The sequence below is a fragment of the Podarcis pityusensis genome (assembly GCF_964106645.2).
Source record: "Podarcis pityusensis genome assembly, chromosome: 1".
Lineage (NCBI taxonomy): Eukaryota > Metazoa > Chordata > Lepidosauria > Squamata > Lacertidae > Podarcis > Podarcis pityusensis.
Window position 1 is genome coordinate 3,982,992 of NC_138028.1, and position 23,463 is coordinate 4,006,454.

Genomic DNA, 23,463 nt, shown 5'->3' on the forward strand with positions numbered 1-23,463 from the left:
TCCCTGCTCCTGCCCACCTAGAAGTTCGAAAGCACACCAGTGCAAGTAGATAAATAGGTACTGCTCTGGCAGGAAGGTAAACGGTGTTTCCGTGCGCTGCTCTGGTTCGCCAGAGCTGGCCACATGACCTGGAAGCTGTCTGTGGACAAACGCCAGCTCCTTCGGCCTTTAGAGCGAGATGAGCGTGCAACCCCAGAGTCGTCCACAACTGGACTTAACTGTCAGGGGTCCTTTACCTTTACCTTTACCTTTACCTTTACACCCCACCTATCTGGCTGGGTTTCCCTAGCCACTCTGGGTGGCTCACAGCATATATCAAAAGATACTAAAACGTGAAACATAAAAAACTTCCTGAAACAAGGTAGAGGCTGGATGGCCGTCCATCAGGGATTCTTTAGTTGTGATTCCTGCATCGCAGGAACTAGATCATAAAATCATAGAACTGAGTCAAATAGATGTCATTGGAGTCCCTTCCAACTGTACAATTCTATGATTCTATGACTCTTATTTATGCTCAAGATTTAGGATGCAAAGCTACGCCCTCTTCCTTGTGACTAAGTGACTCTCCAGGCATACCGCTTATCATCCATTCCTGATTATTTGCGCTCACGGTTATATCTGGGTGGTTATAGGCGATCCTGCTTTAAATCATGTTTGTGCCTGCAGAAGTTTCAGGATGGGCATACAGCTTCATTTCCAAATAATCTACAAAAACCCATAAATCCCCACTGAAATCCTATAGCTCTAGACAGTCCCTACAGATGGTGGTGATGGAATAGCTTTGGAAGATCCTCACAGACCAACCGAAAAAACAGAACAATGTGTGGATGGTCTGGTATAAATCCACCTGTGATGGCCTGGGATTTGGACTCAGATGCTGAACCTGAGGAATCCCAGCCTGCACAGGATTCCCCGCCTCCGGAACCAGCTGAGCCGGGGCTGGGGCATGAGCCTGAAGGGTCCTCACCTGTGCTGGATCCTCAGGTGCAGGCCCCAGCTGAGTCTGCTCTGGCTCCTGAGGTGATGGAGGACCCATTGCCTGCAGGTGCTCCACTCTCAGCCCCGTCAGGGGAAGCTGAGGTTGCCTCTGGGTCCGGTAACCCTCCAGCCTCTCCTGAGCTGCAGAGGCTCAGGGCAGAGAGGCGGAGGGAACTAAGTTCCCGCAGGAGGAGTGCTTGCCTCCAGGCTAGGAGAGGCGAGTCACCTGAGGATTGGGGCCACCCTATGCCTCGGGGAAGATAAAAGTTGGCCAGCCCCAGTCCCAAGTTGCAGGAGGAACATTGTTGGTTGCTAGTTCCTGCCTGGGCCCTGTCCTGCTTTCCTGCCTGAGCTCCTGACCTGCCCTGGCTCCCTGCTTGCATGCCTGTTCCTGACTTCACCCGACTCCCTGCCCTGCACCCAGCTTCAGCTACTACGGACTGCCTCCACATTGTACCTTTGATCACGGACCGGACTTGGACCTCGCCTCTCGGGTAACCCACGGGACCAGCACACCACCACTGATCCACTATTATTGTGTCCAGGACATGCTACAAAAGACACACTGGAAGGATCCCCTAGCCCAGGGGTCAGCAAACTTTTTCAGCAGGGGGCCGGGCCACTGTCCCTCAGACCTTGTGGGGGGCCGGACTATATTTTGGGGGTGGAAATGAACAAATTCCTATGCCCCACTGTAATGCGTATGGGTTGCTCGTGCGTAAGTTGCCGCCTCTCCAGGCTTTGTTGCCTTGCTAAACCTTTCAGTCTGGGCAGCCCTTCACTTCGTGGCTGCCTCAGTCGCTAGCAGAATCCGTCAGTGGGCGTTTCTTAAATCTTTTCCAACATAAAAGTTGTTTGACACCCAGTCTCCTCCTACTCTCTCTGCGCGGAAGTCTTCTGCGCAGGGTGGGCGTGGGTAGCGGAGGACCCGTGCTCTCCCCGCTGGTGTCCGGTGAAGAGTCCTGGAGCCCTCTCGCCGATTCCCCCATCAGCCCCTCTTTTCCCCTGGTGTTGCGTTGATTAGCTTCCCCATCTGCGGAGCTGCCTCTCTCCCTGCTGGGCCCTTCTCCAGCATCATTTGAGAGCCTTCCCTCCGCCTCTAGCTCCGATGTCAGTTCCCTGACACCCACAAATAACCCAGAGATGCATTTTAAATAAAAGCACACATTCTACTCATGTAAAAACAGGCTGATTTAGAAGGCGATTGGGCCAGATCCGGCCCCTGGGCCTTAGTTTGCCTACCCATGCCCTAGCCTATAAGCTCCAGGCTGGAATTTACCAGAAAGAGCATTTGTTGTGTTTGGTTTTTCTCATGCCTGATGCCCAATGTGGATTTCTGCCTGATGGTCCACTCTGCCACTCTCCAGGATCTGAGTTGACAGGTCCCAGCCTGATGAGTTTCTCCCCGGGGTCCACGTCTCCATTCCCTACACCTTCTCCCCTTCCAACCACTCTTTCCAATGGGCTTTGTGACCATGCTGAGCTAGATGGACCGGTGCTCTAACTCAGTATGAGACAGCCACTCATGTTCCTAACATGTAAACAAGAGTGTCAAGGTTCACCTGGCAACTGTCAAACCAGATGCACTTTCAAGGAGCTCCTTATCATGCTCATTTTGGGGCTAAATCCAAGTCATGTGTTGCTTCCAGAAAAAGACCGTACAGGTGAGGCCACACACCTGTGCAAGGATCCAACACTCAAACTTGTGGACGTCCAACAACACTGGATGTTTGAAGATTCAGGACAGATAAAAGGAACTATTCACACACTTAAACTACAAAGGCATACCATGAGAGACCATGAGAGGGGAGAATACTGGGGTCCTGCTAGCAGGTTTCCCACAGGCATTTTTGACCACTGTAAGAACAGAATAAGGGACGTGGGTGGCGCTGTGGGTTAAACCACAAGGCCTAGGACTTGCCGATCAGAAGGTAGGCGGTTTGAATCCCTGCGACAGGGTGAGCTCCCGTTGCTCGGCCCCTGCTCCTGCCAACCTAGCAGTTCAAAAGCGCACGTCAAAGTGCAAGTAGATAAATAGGTACCGCTCGGGCGGGAAGGTAAACGGTGTTTCCGTGCGCTGCTCTGGTTCGCCAGAAGCGGCTTAGTCCTACTGGCCACATGACCTGGAAGCTGTACACCGGCTCCCTCGGCTAATAAAGCGAGATGAGCGCCGCAACACCAGAGTCGGCCACGACTGGATGTGATGGTCAGGGGTCCCTTTACCTTTACCTAAGAACAGAATGGCAACTTAAATTGATGGGCTATGCACAGCTTGCAGACCTAGCATATAGACTAAGACAGCAAAAAGAACATACGTTTAAAGAAGACTGGAAAATGTTTGTTGAATATATGGAGGAAAATTACGTTCATTTGAAAACATGGGCAGCATTAAGATAAATTCAGCAGTGTTTATAAGTTTTGATGGATGTAATAATGGAATACTGAATGGTCTAGTTTGGGGTGGCCAACTCCCACGAGACTGCGATCTACTCACAGAGTTAAAAAGTGGCAGTGATCTACTCCCTTTTTTGGGGTGCAGGGCAAAGATGATCTACCACAGACGTCCAGTGATCTACCAGTAGATCATGATCTACCTGTTGGACATGCCTGGTCTAGTTTATATAAAATATGCAGGGATTTATGTTTTGTAAAATGAACCACGGAAAGAGAAGAAGGGAAGTCACTGGTATCTTAAGGATGTAAAAATGAGTATTTTAAATGGTAAAACAGAAAATTTAATAAAAATTGTGGGGGGGAGAACAGGATGTTGGACTAGATGGGCTAAAGCTCATGTTACATTCTTATGTTCGACACCAGAAAGCCTCTCGAATCCACAGCCAGGAAACTCCCCGGCGGAATTAAATAAGTAATGGGAAGGCTGAAGGCCAGGATGCCTCCACAATGTACGGGGGGGGGGGAGGGAGAGAAAAGTACATTATTTCCTGGAGATTGCACACCAGGCATGACGTCAACCCCTGTAACATTTGCAATCCCTTCCCCATTCATCCCAAGAGGCTTTCGCTCAATGGCTCAGCCTGCTGGAGGATTATCAGAGGTTCTTTCAGACAGCTGCTCCAGAGAAGGCAAGGGCTGGGTGGGCTTACGGCTTGCTGGGATGCTTGATTTGTGGAAATTGCACAGGGGATCTGTCTAAGCCGCCCAACCCTCCTCCTTTTGGCCTTTTGCAACCCATTAAGGATTCCAGCACTCTGGGGGGTGGGGTAGTGGGGCTGGCAGCTTCTGCAAAAGAAGGCTTGTGCTCAGATGACCTTGGAGTAGGAAGGACTGTGTGTGTGTGTGTGTGTGTGTGTGTGTGTGTGTGTGTCTTTCGGTTCTGGAGGAGGCCGCCCAGATTGTAATTAGCAGGCCATCTTTTGTGGTTGGAAAGCCAAAGTGTTGCTTCGGGGAGAAATGAGATTACTGGAGCAGAGCGAAGGAAGGCACCTCTGGGGAGGGAGTGAAGGGAGAGGGGGGAGCAGAGAGAGGAGTAAGGGAAAGAAGAGGCAGAGAGAAAGAGAGAGAAAGCAGACAGAGAAGGATTAGCCAAATACAGAAGCAGCTAAAGGACCCTGACTCTGGATTCGAATGGGAAGCAGAGGGTGGATGACGATGAACAGGGCATTTTAATTTGTTCCACAGAGGAGGGTATTGATTTCTCCTCCGTATGAGCGATGCTCTTTCCACACTTGAAAGAGAATAAAAACCCACAGTCTCAATTTTTGTGTTTTGGGATGTGATGGTACATCTCCTACCTGTTCATTTCTGCCTTTGGTTTTTATTGCGTTTATATCCTATCTTTTTCTCCAGGTCTCCAGGGAGCTCAAGGCGGATTATATGGTTCTTCCCCCCGCCCCCAGCTTATCCCCACAACAACCTGGTGAGGTAAGTTGGGCCACCCAATGAGATTCATGGCCAAGTGGGGATTTGAACCCTGTTTTCCCCCGGGTCCTAGGCTGACTCTCTAACCACTACACCACCCTGCCTTGCTGTCATGAACTGGCAGGACGACGGGGAGAAGGAGGAAGCGGTGGAATAGGATCCTGGCAAGGGGTGTGGCCGGGACTGGGAGGCAAGCTGGGGATAGGGAAGGAGAAGATGGTATAGGAAGTACCGTATTTTTCGCTCTATAGGATGCACCGGACCATAGGAGGGGGAGAACAGGAAAAAAAATAATTCTCCCCCCTCTCTGCTCAGCACCCATTCAGTGAAGCGGCAGGAGAAACAGAGCCCCTTCCATTTCTCCTCCCGCTTCGCTGAAGGGGCGCTGCGCAGAGAGGGAAAACTGTGCAGCGCCTCTCCAGCAAAGCAAAGCAAAGCCTGGAGAGCAAGAGGGATCGGTGTGCACCGACCCCTCTCACTCTCCAGGCTTCAGGCGGCTATCCGCAAGCCTTCAGAGTGCAGTGGGAACTCCTGCTGCACTCCAAAGGCTTGCGGATAGCTGCCTGAAGCCCCCGGAGCGCAGCGGGAGTTCGTGCTGTGCTCCGGGGGCTTCAGGCGGCTTCAGCTTTCCCTCTGCGCTTCGGAGGCTTCGCGTTGCTATCGCTGAAGCCAAGGAGCCTGCATTCGCTCCATAAGACGCACACACATTTCCCCTTAATTTTTGAAGGGGAAAAAGTATGTCTTACAGAGCGAAAAATACGGTATTCACAGGCTGTCAGGGACCGAGGAGGAATGTGTTGGTTTCTGTTTATGCCACTGTTCAGTGCTTGGAGTCACAAGACTCTGTTTTGCGTTCCAGAGATTCCAGGCTGTTGGAAGTCTCACGGAAGATGGATGTGACGTTACTGGTTTCCTGTTCCTTTGTTTTTCCAGTTGCTCTCTGCTTTCACAGAGAGAGCATTTATGTTGCTTTTCTGTCGGCGTAGTTAGAAATAAAAGGGTCTTTGCAATGTAGCTCATATTTCTCAGCTCCTTCCCTGCTGCTGGATATTCTGCGTTACTCTGGAGCCTTATCAGAGGCTAAGGTTGTAAATCATCATCGGAGGCGATTCCAGAGGACTCGACCAGAGGAGTAGCTCGGTCGTAGCGGAGATTCCTACATTTTTGGTTATGGGCCCAGAGGAATGGAATGCAATGGTGGGAGCCCCGTCCCCTTCTCCTGAACTTCCCCAAAGGCAGGAGGATAGTATTGATTTAGAACAGTTGTTTGCAGAGGGACATGGTCTAGAAGGGAGAAGCTGGGAAATACTGGGTGAGGAACTGTTAGAAGAGGAAACATCAAGAGAGAAACAGTTGGTAGATTCAGTATCTTTGAACAGCATTCCTGACCCCTTTCGCCTAAGACTAGACTAGACTAGACAGACTCTGAGGGGAGGTAGGTAGCCGTGTTGGTCTGCCGTAGTCGAAACAAAATAAAAAAATTCCTCCCATTGCATGCACACATGAAAACTCATACCAATAACAAACTCAATTGGTCTCCAAGATGCTACTGGAAGGATTTTTTAAATTTTGTTTCATCTGAGGGGAGGGCGTTCCACAGGGCAGGTGCCACCACCAAGAAGGCCCTCTGCCTGGTTCTCTGTAACTTGGCTTCTCGCAGGGAGGGAACCGCCAGAAGGCCCTCAGAGCTGGACCTCAGTGTCTGGGCAGAATGATGGGGGTGGAGACGCTCCTTCAGGTATACTGGGCTCAGGCCATTTAGGGCTTTAAAGGTCAGCACCAACACTGGGAAAAGTGGGAGGACAAAAGAAAGATCTCTCAGACCCATGCCTAGGGATGAACAGATGAAATTGTGGGACAAAGGGAAGTGTGAAAGAGCCCTTCATGTTGGGAGATTCAGGAAAGATACAAAGAAGTATCTCTTCCCACAGCACATTGTTGAACTATGGAACTCCCTGCCACAGGAGGCAGGGATGTCCACCAATATGAATGGCTTTAAAAGAGGATTAGACAAATTCATGGAGGAGAGATTTACTGAGGGTTACTATCTAGGATGGCTTTGCAATGTTTCTGAATACCAGTTGCTGGAATGCACAGAAAGGCAAGAGGGCTCCTGGGCTCAGATCCTGATTCGGAGATACACGGGATTGAACCCTGAAGCTTCTACCTGTGAAGCATATGTATATGCATATTTTGGGAAGAATCTCCCCAAGTTTTGTCTCTGAGCATGATTTCTCACAAGGCGCAAACTCCCAGTGTTGAACAATGCAATTTCCCATGGGTGACAAATGGCTGGTGGTTTTCCTTCAGCAGTTTGAAACATTTTTTGATGTAGCGCATGGTTCTGTTTACATCCTTCCCTTCCAGGCGCACAATGGGGACTCCTCACAAGGAAAGACTTCATGCATGCCCTTGTAAATCTGAGAAATTAATGCCTTGTTTCATCTGTCAGTAATTTGTTTGGCAGATGTCTCAGTGAGGGCGGCTGCTAGATTTGGTGACTTTTGGGTTTCCCTACAGGTTTGGTCTTCCATCTCAAGAGCAGCCTTGCTTTAAATAGATTCTAGGCTCACGGGAATCTCTATAATAGGGGTGGTGAACCCATGTCACTCTCCCTGATATTGGGACTCCAACTGCCATCATCCCCAGGTAACATGACCAATAGTCAGGGCTTTTGACAAAGTCCCCCCATAATATTCTTGTGGAGAAGCTGGTGAAATGTTGACTGCATAAGATGACTCTGGAGTCCTGTGTCCAGTTCTGGGCACCACAATTTAAGAAGGATGTTGACAAACTGGAAGGTGTGCAGAGGAAGGGGACCAAGATGATCCACAGTCTGGAAACCAAGCCTTATGAGGAAAGGTTGAAGGAGCTGGGTATGTTTAGCCTGGAAAAGAGGACACTGAGGAGAGATACAACAGCCTTCTTCAAATATCTAAAGGGCTGCCACATGGAAGATGGAGCAATCTTGTTTTCTCCTGCTCTGGATAGGACTTGAACCAATGGCTTCAAGTTGCAAGAAAGGAGATTTGGACTCAACATCAGGAAGAACTTTCTGACAGTAAGAGGTTGGGGACTTTTCTTTGTTGGAGGTTTCAAACAAGCGTTTGGATGGTCTTTGTGGGATGTGAAACACAAGAGCAGTCAAGTACAACATCCCTAGAGCGAACATCTTTACACATGGGGAGGAATGTTTGTCCAGCCAGCAGGTAAACTTCCTGTTTCCTTCTGGGCTGGGACAGACTTCCTCTGCATGTGACTAGAGGTGGGCGTGGCCTCACCTGTGCAGGTAACGACAAAAGCGCAGGGCAGGGCAGCCACCTCTCTCTCTTTGACTACATGCATCAAAGAAGCAACATCTGCTTAGCCAAAGATGCTCTCTTGGCCTCCAGCTGCAACACCACCAGGGCCCCATGGTCGTCTCCCTCATGCCATTAAGTCCTTTTCTGGACAGTGACCCAACCTGAGCCATTCCATTTCTCCGGGGCGTGTTTTGCATAATACGGCTCCTTTCATGAAACGGCTGAAGTTTAGGTCAACTATTTGGCCGGTGACTAGCGTTAGCCAACCATGCGGTGGGCTGGCCGTGGCCCCTGAGCTTTGCTTGGTTGCATCACTCTTAACTGGGAGGTAGACTGGGAGGGGCAAAGTGGTAGCAAGGTTGGGTGCACCGGATTGCACCGCTGCTGTGTTTGCACCACGCTGACCTCACCACCACGTTCCCCCCCCCCACATTACCGCTTGGTTTAACTTGCACTGCGGGGCTGGAATCCCCTCTGCCCTGCCCTCCCCCACCACTTGGGACATTATAGAAAGTGCAGAGCAGAGTAGGTGGGCTCTGCTCACTGCAAGCCATGGACGTGCCACCTTCTTGATAGCGGAAACGTGTGCCATTGTTGATGCAGCGTTTCTGCATTGACACCAATTGCTCTGGCTGCCTTCATTGCCACACGTCACAAGATGACAGCCATGACCCATCAATTGCTTGTGGAATGACTGTAAAGGTAAAGGGACCCCTGACCATTAGGTCCAGTCGTGACAGACTCTGGGGTTGTGGCACTCATCTTGCTTTATTGGCCGAGGGAGCCGGCATACAGCTTCCGGGTCATGTGGCCAGCATGACTAAGCCGCTTCTGGCAAACCAGAGCAGCGCACAGAAACGCCGTTTACCTTCCCACTGGAGCGGTACCTATTTATCTACTTGCACTGGTGTGCTTTCAGACAGCTAGGTGGGCAGGAGCAGGGACCGAGCAACGGGAGCTCACCCCATCGCGGGGATTCGAACCGCCGATCTTCTGATCGGCAAGTCCTAGGCTCTATGGTTTAACCCACAGCGCCAACCACGTCCCTGTCCTTGGAATGACTGTAGCCAGGTGCTAATTGCTACAAATTACCTCCTCTAGCATCACTCCACCTCCCAGGCCCCAAATCTCTAGTGATTTAAGAGAGGAAGGCAACAAAATCCCATGAACGCAACCTGTATCGAAGTGTGGAAATAAGAATTTGAGAAGAATTGGGATTCACCGGTGTTGGAGGCCTCATTGTCATGGAGGCATTAAACTTGTATCTGGGGTTTACCGCTGCAGACTGCAAAGGTAGGTATCCAAAGGCACCCACAGGACGTGAAAGATTGCACAAGCCAAGATCAGCAGCCCCCTCGCCTGTTGCTGAAGTCGCCCATCACCTCTCCTTTCTGTTCTGTGCTTTGCCACCTCTCCTTTCTGTTCTTGCAAGGATGCTTCACAGAACTGAGATCTGACCGCAGGCAAAAATCACCTTCCCAGGCAAGGGAGAGGGGAGCAAGGTTTCTTTCAGGCTGCGTCCCATGTTGGGTAAATATTTTGACAGCTTGGCTGAGGAGGCCGCTGGGAGAAGAAGCTCATGCGTGGCAAGCCGTGTTGCACCCAGCGCCCTTTTGCCCTGAGGCGGCCTGGATGACACTGGAGAGCTGGCAGAGCAGTTTGTGTCTTGTCAGGCAGGCTCTTTTCTGCCTCCTGAGCTCAGGAGGGCTGCGCTTGTTGAGAAGCGGAGAGGGAGAAAGAGGAAAGCGAGGGAGGGAGCAGGAGATGGCAGAAATGCAGTGGCGAAGAAAGCTGCAATGAAGGTCCTTCTTCATTCCCCTGATCCCACAACCACCTGTGAAGTCAAGGAGATGCTCTAGAAAACTCCATGGCTGCTAAGAATAATGGAATTGTAGAGTCCAACCTGGTGTCTTTGTCCATGGTGTTTTCTTGGCAGGGATACTGGAGTGGCTTGCCGGTTCCTCCTCCAGGTGGTTCACGTTTGGTCAAAACTCTCCACTATGACCTGTCCATCTTGGGTGGCCCTGCATGGCATAGCTCATAGCTTCTCTGAGTTATTCAAGCCCCTTCACCACGGCAAGGCAGTGATCCATGAAGGGGCAGTGATCCATGAAGGATCAATGACAAACCTAGACAGCATCTTAAAAAGCAGAGACATCACCTTGCCAACAAAGGTCCGTATAGTTAAAGCTATGGTTTTCCCAGTCGTGATGTATGGAAGTGAGAGCTGGACCATCAAGAAGGCTGATCGCCAAAGAATTGATGCTTTTGAATCCTGGTGCTGGAGGAGACTCTGGAGAGTCCCATGGACTGCAAGAAGATCCAACCTCTCCATTCTGAAGGAAATCAGCCCTGAGTGCTCACTGGAAGGACAGATCCTGAAGCTGAGGCTCCAATACTTTGGCCACCTCATGAGAAGAGAAGACTCCCTTGAAAAGGGAGAAGGGGACAACAGAGGACGAGATGGTTGGACAATGTTCTCGAAGCTACCAGCATGAGTCTGACCAAACTGCGGGAGGCAGTGGAAGACAGGAGTGCCTGGTGTGCTCTGGTCCAGGGGATCACGAAGAGTTGGACACGACTAAATGACTAAACAACAACAACAACAGAGTCCAACCACTGCAATGCAGGAATCACAGCTAAGGAAGCTCTGTTTAAAAACCTCCAGTGAAGGAGAGTTCACCACAGTCCAAAGAAGTCCATTCCACTGTCGAATGGCTCTTGCCGTCAGAAAGGTCTTCCACATGTTTAATAAGGATTTCCTTTCTTGACATTTGAATCCATTGGCTGGGGTCCTACCCTCCAGAGCAGGAGAAAACAATATTGCTCCATCTTCTAGTGTGATAGCCCTTCAGATATTTGAAGACGGCTCTCAAATCGCCTCTCAGTCTTCTCTTCTCTAGGCTAAACATCCCCAACTCCCTCAACCATTCCTTGAGTTAGGGTTGGATGAAGCTGATTTAAATTCATTTCTCCACATTTCTGCAACAATTTGCAATTTAAAAAAGAACCCTATAAAAGTTCTGTCAGGGAACTGACATCAGCTCAGAGGCGGAAGGGCAGTTGTGTTATAGGGAACCTCCGAAGATCTTGCAAAGCAGTTCCTCCTCTGGCAAGGAGGAAAGCCCCGCCTCCAATGGGGAGGAGGTGCAGGGACCAGGAGATGCTAGGGAGAGCCTCAACACTGAGCCTGAGCAAAGCGGAGGGGAGGGAAGTACCCCTTTGCCAGCACCCACTCTGCGCAGTAGGTTTCGGCGCAGAGAGGGGAGGAGAAGGCTGGGGGTCATGCGATTGTTATGCTGGGGGAGGTACAAAGACCAACCACTCCCAGATTCTGCTAGCGACTGAGCCAGACATGAACTTGCAACGCTCTTCACTGTAAATAGTTTGCACTAAGAATAATGCTTGGAAAAGACAGGTCGAAGTCTTGCCTGTTTGCTCTCGAGCAACCATCACCATCACCTGACAAGTTCATCAGTATTTTAATGCAGATGTCCCCCTGATAAACACATCTTGGTGTGAAGTTTTGACTAATATGCATATTTTTGCATGCAATTTCCTCTAAAAGAATGCATCCAACCTCTTGTTTTCACCCTATTTCTGTGACTGTAATTTGTTTTAACTGCTTTTACTTCCCAATTTTAAATTGCTGTCACCCACCCTGGGGCCTGTTGGTGACTTTTCCTGCCATATATACATTTTTGTATGTATTGCTTGGTTGTAGAACTGCATTGCAAAATTCAGAGAAGCGTGAATTTTGAAGGGGAGACTGGATTTCAGTTTGGGTATCGTTTTGAAAAGTGCACATTGGATTGTTTCTCATTAAAATGCAAACAGTATCCATTTCCCCCTCCATCCTTGCCAGGAGGACGCACAAAGCACAGGAAGTCCACAGAGCCAAAGGCATGCCAAAGGAACCAGCCTCACACCTGATTGGCAGCTGTGGGGTGCTGCCACTGCCACTCCCCCCTCTGAATTGTGGGAGTGCATGTTTGCTGTCTCTTATTTTTTTTAAAAAAAAATTGTTGTTGTTTCTATGCCAGTTCCCCCCCCCCCCCAATCCAGGACTTCGATTATTATTTTTTAATTTTTATTGGAAATTTTATTTACAACGTAACGTAAACCTCCCCCAACCCCCAGTACAGAAATACAATAAACATAACATACAACAATACAAACAACCAAATAAAAGACTTCCTTTATCCTGTATCTGCCCTCCTTATTTACTGCTTATAAGCTGTTTCCTTTATGAATAATTATTAAGATTTTTCTAATTATAACTTAAATATCAACAAAGTTTCCTGCAGACATTAATCGAAACAAGTCCGGGTATGTATTTTAGGGCACTGTTTTGTGAAGTATTCTCTGCATTTCCCCCATGCTTTTTGAAACTCTTGTCTAGTGGGATCTCTAAATCCAGGACTTCTAATGCAGTTAAAGAGGGAGTAGAACTTCTACTCCTTTTCTCTAAACTGAAAGGTCCCAAAAAATGCTGCAACCTTTTCTCAGAGTGGAGTTTCTCCATCATCTCCATCTCCATCTCCATCTCCATCTCCATCTTGCAAGCCTTTTTCCAACTCTACAAGATCCTTTGGGAGGTGAGGCAACCAGAAAAGGAAGCGAAATAATTTCCTGGAGTGCGGTTCCTTTGCAACAAGCAACGTGCAAAGCTTAGGCGCCAACATTTCCTTTCACACTTCCTCGACTGCTGAGCAATCCCCCTGGCAATCTTTGCTTGATGCCCTGCGTGGTCTACTTTCTTGTGCGCTGAGAGCTGCCAAACTGAAGGTGCTGCAATAGTGGCTTGAGCAGATTTTCCTGGCTTAAAGCCAGCCACACTCACAGTCCCAGGGTGCACAGAGCATGAACCTTCTAGGACAGGGGCAGGCAACCTAAGGCCCGGGGGCTGGATCTGGCCCAATCGCCTTCTAAACGCGGCCCATGGACTGTCCGGGAATCAGTGTGTTTTTACATGAGTAGAATGTGTCCTTTTATTTAAAATGAATCTCTGGGTTATTTGTGGGGCATAGGAATTCATTCATTATTATTTTTCCAAAATATAGTCCGGTCCCCCACAAGGTCTGAGGGACAGTGGATCAGCCCCCTGCTGAAAAAGTTTGCTGCCCCCTGTTGTAGGGGGCTCTTCATCTAGCCCCTGTCCCACCCTATCTAAAATATAGAGACAAGGATACTAGCCTACCTTCTAAAGCTATTATTGTCAGGATTAAATATGGTGGCGAAGTTGCCAGCAAGGACCCACTGCAATGGTCACATTTCTCCTCCATTTGAAGATCTACACTGGTTACCAGTGTTCATGATCTCTTACACTGAGTCAGACCATTGGTCCAAATAGCTCAGCAATTTCTACAGGACCCTATCTGAAATTTAGATTTGTTTTTAAAGGAGACAATAATACCGGCCTCCCAACTGGATGGAAGGCCCTTGGCACTGGACCTCAGTATCTGAGCAGAATGATGGGAGTGGAGACGCTCCTTCAGGTCTACTGGGCCGAGGCCGTTTAGGGCTTTCAAGGTCAGCACCAACACTTTGAATTGTGCTCGGAAACGTACATTCCCCAATGAGGCCTCCCACCGCCAGTACCCTTCCACCATTCGGCTTCTGTTCGTAGACCAAGGTAAAGTTCACTAACCGGAACACTACTTCCGGTTTTGCAGAGTTCGTAAACAGGGAGTTCGTAAACAGGGCTGTTCTTAAACCGAGTTACCACTGTATCTTACAAAAATTCACTCTGACCTGCTTTTCTGAACCCCCTCCATTAAAGTCTTGGGTACAAGATGGGGGGGGGGGTTCCTTGCTCAGAAATATGACCTTCACTGCTCCCAGTCATCAAAGGACCCCATCCTCTATGAGGGCAAAGTCAGTTGTAACCAAGCACTGGGTGAAATATATGAAGTGGCAGTGGCAGCTTGGCCCCATGGTACCTTTTGACCTTTTGCGATGTAACATCACTGAAGCAGTCAAATACAACCTTTCCTGTTTGCCCAGAGGGGACTTCCTGGTCTAGAGTATCCTCCCCCTGCGTGTGACCAGGTAGATGGGCATGACCCTAGCAGACCCTATAAAGGGGCTAGTCACACAGCCATCTTCCACTTATGCTGCTCTCTATTGATCCCTTCTCTCCATTTTGCTGTCTGCTGTCTGCTGGCTCTCAGCCAGCAGCACAAGGGCTCATCCCTCACAGAAGATGAACCCACACTTTTCTCTGTAACCGTAACTACAAGATAAAGTCTGCCTTCAGGACCATACTGTGAACTGAATGTAAGTAAACCTTAGCATTAATTTTAAAGGAAGACTGTCATGTCACTATGGTTTTTAAGAGGGAACCAAAGGGGATTTACCAGGAACAATCCAATCTGGGTTGCTTAACTCAAATGATTCTCACGAATCCATCCACTAGCTTACCGCAATGTACAAGGGAATGTGCTACATGACTCACTAGCGTGAGTGAGGAAGGATAATATTTAATCAATATATCCTCTCCTACTATCCTCAACGGGACGCGGGTGGCGCTGTGGGTTAAACCACAGAGCCTAGGACTTGCCAGTCAGAAGGTCGGCGGTTCGAATCCCCGCAATGGGGTGAGGTCCCGTTGCTCGGTCCCTGCTCCTGCCAACCTAGCAGTTCGAAAGCACGTCAAAGTACAAGTGAATAAATAGGTACCGCTCCAGCGGGAAGGTAAACGGCGTTTCCGTGCGCTGCTCTGGTTCGCCAGAAGCGGCTTCATCATGCTGGCCACATGACCCGGAAGCTGTACGCCGGCTCCCTCGGCCAGTAAAGCGAGATGAGCGCCGCAACCCCAGAGTCGGTCACGACTGAACCTAATGGTTAGGGGTCCTTTTACCTTTACTTTACTATCCTCAACATTCCCACATGGACAACTTTTGCTTGGTTACGAAAAGCAGGTGAAGTCCCAGGCCCTGTGTCTTTCTCCAAAGAGTTCTCCAGGAAGTTTTGTTTGATGCCATCCACGGCCAGTCCAAGGCATTTTGCCACCTGAGGCAGAAGAAAATTTGACCATCCCCTAATTCCACATATAGAATTACATCTTACTTCCACACTGGTGACATTCCCCACCATGCCTGAGGCAGCAGGTCAGATTTTTAAGTGGGGCAGGAGTGGCCATGTGGAAACAGCAGAGACTAGCTGGGGACCCAGAAGGAACAGCCAGAAACTGCTGCTGCTACTCCTGAGTCAATGCTGCCTGAGGAAGTTGCCTTAATCAATCTAATAGCAGGGCCAACCCTAAACCCCCTTCCCTGCAAAAAGGAAACCACCGCCACATTTTGTCTAATAGCAGTTACTTGGCTGTTCACCTGTCGATATCTATGAATTACGGTCTCGAAAACGAGGCAATTCAGTATGTCTCGGAAGATCATTAGAATTCATTACAATGATGAATTAAAACGTATTTCAGAAGGCTGATTTTAAATGCATTCCTCTTAACAGAACTGGGCCAGGCAAGTTGACTTTGGTGCAGCGATGTCACTTTGCTGAAGTGGAATTATTGGGCGAGGGCTGAGGGGACCTGGGATCAGAGGTCCTGAAACTCATGAGATGGCCTTGGGCCAGCCACTGTTCCCTAGCCCGTGGGGTGAAAACACTGTGTATCCATGTACTGATTAATAATAATAATAATAATAATAATAATAATAATAATAGCATTCTCACATGCGAGAGAAAGAGGATGGATAATTAATAAATAAAATATCCTCGCCTACTCATCTAAATCCATCTAACAGATAAGCTGTAATGCATGCAACAAAGATGATCAAGGGTCTGGAAACCAAGCCTTATGAGGAACAGTTGAGGGAGTTGGGGGTTCTTAACTTGGAGAAGAGGACACTGAGAGGAGATGTAATGGGCATCTTCAAATATCTGAAGGGCTGTCCCATGGAAGGAGGAGCAAGCTTGTTTTCTCCTGCTCCGGAGGGTAGGACTCGAACCCATGGATTTAAGTGACATGGATTCCAACTAAACATGAGAAAGAACCTTCTGGAATGCACTCCTTTAGAAGGTGGTGCACTCTCCTTCCTTGGAGGTTTTAAAGCAGAGTTTGTGTGGCCATCTGTCATGGATGTTTTAGTTGAGATTCCAGCAATGCAGAGGGTTGGACTAGATGACCCTCAAGGCCCCTTCCAATTCTAGAATTCTATGATTCTATGATGGGGTGGTGGTGACAGAAAAGAGAGAGAAAGGAAGGTTGGAAAAGAAGGGAGAATGTGGGAGAAAGAGAGAAAAGAAGTGGTATCTCTCAATGACTATAGACCAATAGCCTTAACATCTGTCGTTATGAAATGTTTTGAGAGATTGGTGCTAGATCATATTAAGGCTGGTCTTCCATCCACTCTAGACCCGTTCCAGTTTGCATACAGAAGAAATAGATCTACTGATGATGCTATTTCCATCGCTGTCCATCGCTGTCTATTTCCATCGCTGTCCATACTGTACTGAGTCATCTAGAACGACAGGGAACCTACGTAAGGCTGTTGTTTGTGGACTACAGTTCTGCCTTCAATACAATTCTGCCAGACAGGTTATTTCTTAAAATGACCAATTTGGGTATACATCAGAAGATCTGTCTGTGGGTAAGGAATTTCCTGACTGATAGGCCGCAGACAGTGAGAATGGGCCCTTACTATTCTTCTACTCTAGTATTAAGCACAGGAGCCCCTCAGGGATGTGTGCTAAGTCCCTTTCTCTATTCCCTGTACACATTTGATTGCACCCCACTGTATAAGTCCAACACAATCATCAAATTTGCGGATGATACAGCAGTGGTGGGGCTCATTAGTGAGAACGATGAGACTGCTTATAGGAAAGAAGTACAGGGGTTAATTCAATGGTGTAAAGAAAACAATCTTATGCTTAACACCAAAAAAACCAAAGAACTCATAATTGACTTTAGGAGAAAGAAAAGTGTATTTTTACCATTGCACATAAATGGCGAGGAGGTGGAGAGGGTTAGTAGTTTTAAATACCTGGGCATTTACATCTCTGAGGACCTCTCATGGACTGCAAATATTAATATGGTTGTGAGGAAGGTGCAGGGGAGGTTGTATTTCCTGAGAATGCTCAGGGGACTGAATCTATCTCAGCACCTACTTCTGTCCTATTATCACAGTACCATCGAGAGTGTCTTAACCTATAGTATATTATCGTGGTATGGGAGCAGCTCTGAAACGGATAAAAAAGCTTTACAGAGAATAATTAAAATTGCCCAGAATGTTATTGGGCTCCAACTACCAACCCTGGATGAGATCTTCACGTCTCGCACTTTGAAGAAGTCACACAATATCCTGAGAGATCCCACCCATCCTGCTCACAACTTCTTTGAACTGTTGCCTTCGGGCAGAAGATATAGGACAATGAAAACACGAACCACACGGCTTCTGAATAGTTTCTATCCAAGAGCTCTGATTGCACTAAATAATGATCTCAGGGCCAGTTGCAAGAAATAGCAAGCAGGGAGTAGGAAGGAATGAGACAGGTTTTTAGGTTATGTTATGCCTTTAATAGGTTATGTTACATTCTGGAGTATGATATGTTTTTATAGATTATGTCTGAATAGGATGAGAGTGTTGGAGATACGTGCAAATGTGTATGTGAACCCGGTCTTTGGGTGGGTGTTTGATTTTCGTTGTTGTGTATACTGTGTATATACGGACAATGACAATAAATTTATCTTAAATCTTAAAGTGGGAAAGAGAGGGGGGGAGAGAGAAGTGGGTGGCTGAAAGAGATAAATGGGGTGACCTGTCCAGTTCTGCCCATCACTGGCTCTGACTCCAATACCTCCCCTCTGTCTATGGCCAACCCTGGTCTGCACCCCCCCGACCAATAATTACCTGATGGGAGTTGTAGTCCAAAACACTTGGGGTGCACCAGGTTGCAGAAGGCAAGGCTAGTGCCTTCGCTGTAGGGCACCCTTGTTTCCAAATGCTCCCACCGCAAAAATTGACATTTTGTGTATTCCTGGTTCATGTGGCTTGAGGAGAAATGTCCCATTGCCACATCTCACACGGCACCTTGAGCAGCGCTAAATTCATTACAGTGGTACCTCGGGTTACAGACACTTCAGGTTACAGACGCTTCAGGTTACAGACTCCGCTAACCCAGAAATATTACCTCGAGTTAAGAACTTTGCTTCAGGATGAGAACAGAAATTGTGCGGCGGCAGCGGGAGGCCCCATTAGCTAAAGTGGTGCTTCAGGTTAAGAACCGTTTCAGGTTAAGAACGGACCTCCGGAACAAATTAAGTACTTAGCCCAAGGTACCACTGTGTTGACTATGAGACCTGAAGCTAAAAGAAGAAGAAGAAGAGTTTGGATTTGATATCCCGCCTTTCACTCCCCTTCAGGAGTCTCAAAGCGGCTAACACGCTCCTTTCCCTTCCTCCCCCACAACAAACACTCTGTGAGGTGAGTGGGGCTGAGAGACTTCAAAGAAGTGTGACTAGCCCAAGGTCACCCAGCAGCTGCCTGTGGAGGAGCGGAGACACGAACCCGGTTACCCAGATTACGTGACTACCGCTCTTAACCACTACACCACACTGGCTCTCAAAAGTACCTCACCTGGAGTACTGTGTCCAGTTCTGGGCACCACAGTTCAAGAAGGACACTGACAAACTGGAACGTGTCCAGAGGGGGGCAACCAAAATGGTCAAAGGCCTGGAAACGATGCCTTATGAGGAACGGCTAAGGGAGCTGGGCATGTTTAGCCTGGAGAAGAGGAGGTTAAGGGGTGATATGATAGCCATGTTCAAATATATAAAAGGATGTCACATAGAGGAGGGAGAAAGGTTGTTTTCTGCTGCTCCAGAGAAGCGGACACGGAGCAATGGATCCAAACTACAAGAAAGAAGATTCCACCTAAACATTAGGAAGAACTTCCTGACAGTAAGAGCTGTTCGACAGTGGCATTTGCTGCCAAGGAGTGTGGTGGAGTCTCCTTCTTTGGAGGTCTTTAAGCAGAGGCTTGACAACCATATGTCAGGAGTGCTCTGATGGTGTTTCCTGCTTGGCAGGGGGTTGGACTCGATGGCCCTTGTGGTCTCTTCCAACTCTAGGATTCTATGATTCTATGATTCTAAAGCTTTGGCTGCTGTTAAGTCATAGCATACCACATACATTGTTTCAGCAATCCATGCAAAAACCCGGAGGAGAACGAAGCAGTGTGATTAGCCCCACATTTGTGACCCTGAGGGCACTTTGCATTTCATGGATGAGCAGAGAGGAAACAGGGTCTCCTTGCTCACGATGCAACACTTAGCCGTAATTTTGCACACACTGCTGGTTCTGGCTACACCAGGCAGAATCGTAGCTGGAGTTTCAACCGACGGTGATGGGTGTACATGCACTTCATCTCCAACAGAGGCAGATGCTTCTGGTTTGCGCATTGGAACATGGACTTCACAGTCCGGGTGCGACATTTGCAAAAAGCAAAAAATCACCACCGCCAAACCCTCTTCAGGGATAAATGTGTCACTAGGTGGCTTCTTCCCACACACCATACTGAACATGCCACATCCTGGCTCCCTGCCCAGACAGCTCAGCGAGGGTGATCGGGTGTGTGTGTGAGAGGGGACTCAATTATGCCGATGTGCATCCATGCGCTGATGCCCGGCTTACGTATTCCATCAGGGTACGTGGGGGAGGAGGGGATATCTAGCCACATCAGAGTCGCTTCTCTGCCCTAGTTACCTCAGAGGCAGGGTCACTATCCTGCAGCCAGATCCCCTGTGACAGCTAGACATGGGTAGCCAGTGGGTGGGTGGGTGGAATGGGACGTAGAATGGGTGGATTTGGTGGGAGACTAAAACCGTACCCCTCATCTCATTCTTCCCACCCACCACTGCAGTTGCTGCTCCATATTTATTCAGCCAGCCAACCTGGAGTCTTCCAGATGTTGTCAAACTATAACTCCCATTGCATTCGTGCCAGCTGGAGCCGATGAGAGTTGCAGTCCGAGAGCATCAGGAGAGCACTAGGTTGGCAAAGGCTGCATCAAGCAACATCAAGTGTCATCTGAAATATTTTGCAGAGAGGCTGGTCAGCATTCAGGAGAGAAATCTAATCCTCCAGAAAGCAGCCTCTGAAATCTCCTCTGATGCTCTTGAGATCTGTCACTGGCTTAAAGCCCCTTTTTCCACAGACCCTTCATTTGAACCAATAATTCTTTTTTTTTCTCAATGCCAGCTCTGTCGTCAGTGAAGGAACAGGGCTGAAAACATTATCACCTCTGACAGGCATAGGCAAAGCGTTTCCCCCTCTTAACAAAATAAACACAACACATTCCTGCGCATATGGCAACACAGAAATGCAGCTGAGAGACCCAAAGCAGCTGCACTGAGCCAGGATTGATCCCAGCACCCTGCCCACCACCCCTGGCTCTAGATATCTGGTCCTGCCCTTTGCAGCCTCCCTGAAAAACGAGAGGTGCGTTTGGAAGAATAGCTTGTGGAGGTTCCTGCGGGGAACGTCGCCTGGATGTGGGGCAAAGGCAATGGAAGCCTGGGCAGTCCCAGGGGTGATATAAGGACAGTCGAGGACTGCAGCATAACAAAGTCTATTCCATCCCTGCTCCTGACCACCCCCCACACCCACTCATCTGTCAATGTTAAATTCATCCACCCCCAGTGCCCCCACCCCCCACCCCCAGGACTGTGTTGCTTTGCACTGCAGGCAGCTTGGTGCAAACACTTGAACAGCAGCCAAGAAAATGGGGGTGGGGGTGGCAAGAGCCACGGGAAAAGAGGCAATGGAGCCCCAGCAGTTCTGTGCTTCGAAATCAGGGTGAGAGACACCCCAAGCAGCAGCTGGATTGGCTGACAGACAGGAGGGGCAGCAGCTGGGGGGGGGTCTGGAAAGGGACTCCTGGAAGCCCACCGAGGAGCGAAGACTGGGAAGAAGGTTGTTTACATGGAGCTGAGACTGAATCATTAAAGGCGGGGGAGGGAGATGGGGGGTGGGATTGATTAGTCAGGTAGGGAGGAAGCTGGCTGATGAGAGGAAAGGGGAGGGAGGGAGGGAGGGAGGGAAGGAAGGAAGGAAGGAAGGATGAGAGTGTTCGCTCGTCCATACTGCCATTTAATATGGATGTACATCTATTGATTCTCCATTACCCGTATGACGTTCTCTTGCAAATCACTGCCTCCACAAACGTTCCTTCTCCCTCAGTCTGGATTTTCACATACCAGGCATGCTCTAAAAATGAGAGGGTATGAGAAAATCCGTACGGAGCTAGAGGAAAGTGTGGGGAGGCAGTGATTTAGAGGAGAGCGTCCTATGGGCAAATTAAAATTAATGGAAGGACAGGAAGCTTGCTATCCACATTGAGGGATGGTGTGGATGAACCCTAAGGAGGGACCCTGCAGAAAAAGACGAAGTGGGGCAATGAAGGGAGTCAAGAGATGGAAAGAGAAGAAGGGAACTCTTCAAAGCTGACTGCCCAGCTAGTGCCCACCAGCTGCTTGGGACTACAACTCCCATCAGCCCCAGTGAGCCATGGTAGGGGCTCTGGAGTTGTAGTCAGGTAACAACTGGTGGGGGGGGCACCAAGTTGAGGAAGGCGGAGAGAGAGAAAGAGAAAGGGGGGGAAGGAGAGGGAGAGTTGGAGACTGAAGACCTTTAAACAGAACCAAGTGAAGAGGTAGATAAGAGAGAGAGAAAGAGATGGAGAGAGAAGAGAAGAGAAATGAAAAGAATGGATGGATAGGAGAGATGGGAAGAAGCCCCCCCCCCCCGAGAATGGACCAGGAGCTGCCTTCAGGTTACTGCATGCCAGCCCTATAGTATAGTGGTTAGAGTTTTGAACTAGGGCTTGGGAGACCAGGGTTCAAATCCCCCCTTGAATCTCCATGGGTGACCTTGGGCCAGCCACTGTCTCTCAGCCTACCCTACCTCGCACGGAATTGTTGTGGGTTGAAATGTGGAGTGGGGAGAACCATGAGCTCCTTGGAGGAAAAGGTAATATATAAATGCAATAAGCAAACAAATAAAAGGTCTTTCCCCCTCCCGCCCGTCCATAGACACACTCCGGGGGGCTGACCTTGTGGAGCTTCCACATGGCACCCAGGGCCTTGACCTCGTGGCTGGAGTGCTTGCCCTCCTCCAGGCACTGGTAGCAGACGGGCACCTTGCACTGGACGCAGTACATGCTGTGGTTCTCCAGCTCGTGGTCGGTGCAGGTGGAGATCTTGCGCGGGCTGAGCCTCCGGCTGACCCGGCCCTGGGCAGGGGGCAACAGGCGGTGCTTGGCTAGCGGCCCCCGCGGCGGGTGGCAGCGCAGGCGGCAGGGGTCGCAGTAAAAGACGTCGCACTGCTCGCACATGACGGTGGCCTCCTTGGGCGCCTTCTCGCACAGCTGGCAGCGCAGGGCGGCCGCCTTGCTCTGCTGGTAGCGGTCGATGACGCCCTCCAGGACGCGGTTCTTGGGGAAGCCGCGCAGGCCCCGCTCGTCCAGGATCAAGCTGCGGTGGCACTGCGGGCACGTCAGGCAGGAGTTGCGCGGCACCGGCGCCAGAGAAGCGGCCGAGGCCGGCGGCAGGTGCGCGGCGGGCGGCACGGTCGGCGGGAAGACGCGCACGCCGTTGGGAGACTTCTGGCACGGCGTGGTGGGCGCGCTGGCGAAGCCGCCGTACGAGCCGTAGCCGCTGTCCGCCTCGCTGTACAGGCTCATCTTGTCTAGGTCCAGGTAGTCATAATCGGAGGCCGAGCCGCCGGAGCCCGAGGCGCGACGGCTCTGCGGCGAGTCCGCCTCGGGCGTCTGCACCAGGATGTTGCGGGCGCACGCCTGGCACAGGTTGTGCGAGCAGGGCAGGATCAGCGGCTCCCGGTAGAAGGAGCCGCACACCGGGCACTTGAGCTCCTCTTCCATCTCGTCCATGGAGCACAGCAGCCGCCGCTGCCCCTCGACGGCCACCGGCAGCAGCAGCAGCGAGCGAGCGGAGGCGCTTTCAGCACCGCGGAGCTTTCAGCACCAGGGACGGCGGACAGCGCCTGCTGCAGCTGCTGCGCCGACGGCCAGCCTTGCTCTGCCTGCGCGCCGCCAGCCTCTGCGAGCGCCTGGCTGCCGCAGCCGCCCCTCCACTTCTCGGGGGCCCCCCCACGCTCGCCATTGGCCAGCTCGAGCCCCGTGCCCGGCCTCCATTGGCCCAGGGAAGCCGCCCCCGGAGAGGAGCTCCTCCTCCTGCCCCCCTGCCCTCGCCGAGGAGGGGGCGGCCGCAGCAGAGGAGAGGCGCCGCTCCTGCTGCGGAAAAGGAAGCGCACGTCCTCTCCGGAGCGTT

The 23,463-nt window shown here is 50.1% G+C and overlaps 1 protein-coding gene across 6 annotated transcripts in view; it reads right to left on the bottom strand.

The window, feature by feature from the left end:
- The window catches only part of TRIM9 (tripartite motif containing 9), an 85,303-nt gene extending 62,061 nt beyond the window's left edge, over positions 1 to 23,242 (bottom strand). For all 6 annotated transcript variants that reach the window (XM_081021750.1, XM_081021746.1, XM_081021749.1 and 3 more), the window contains exon 1: positions 22,227 to 23,242. In XM_081021750.1, coding sequence (XP_080877876.1) covers positions 22,227 to 23,063 — 837 coding nt within the window. In that variant the 5' untranslated portion in view covers positions 23,064 to 23,242. The remainder of the gene's footprint in view (positions 1 to 22,226) is intronic.
- Between the last annotated feature and the right edge of the window lie 221 nt (positions 23,243 to 23,463).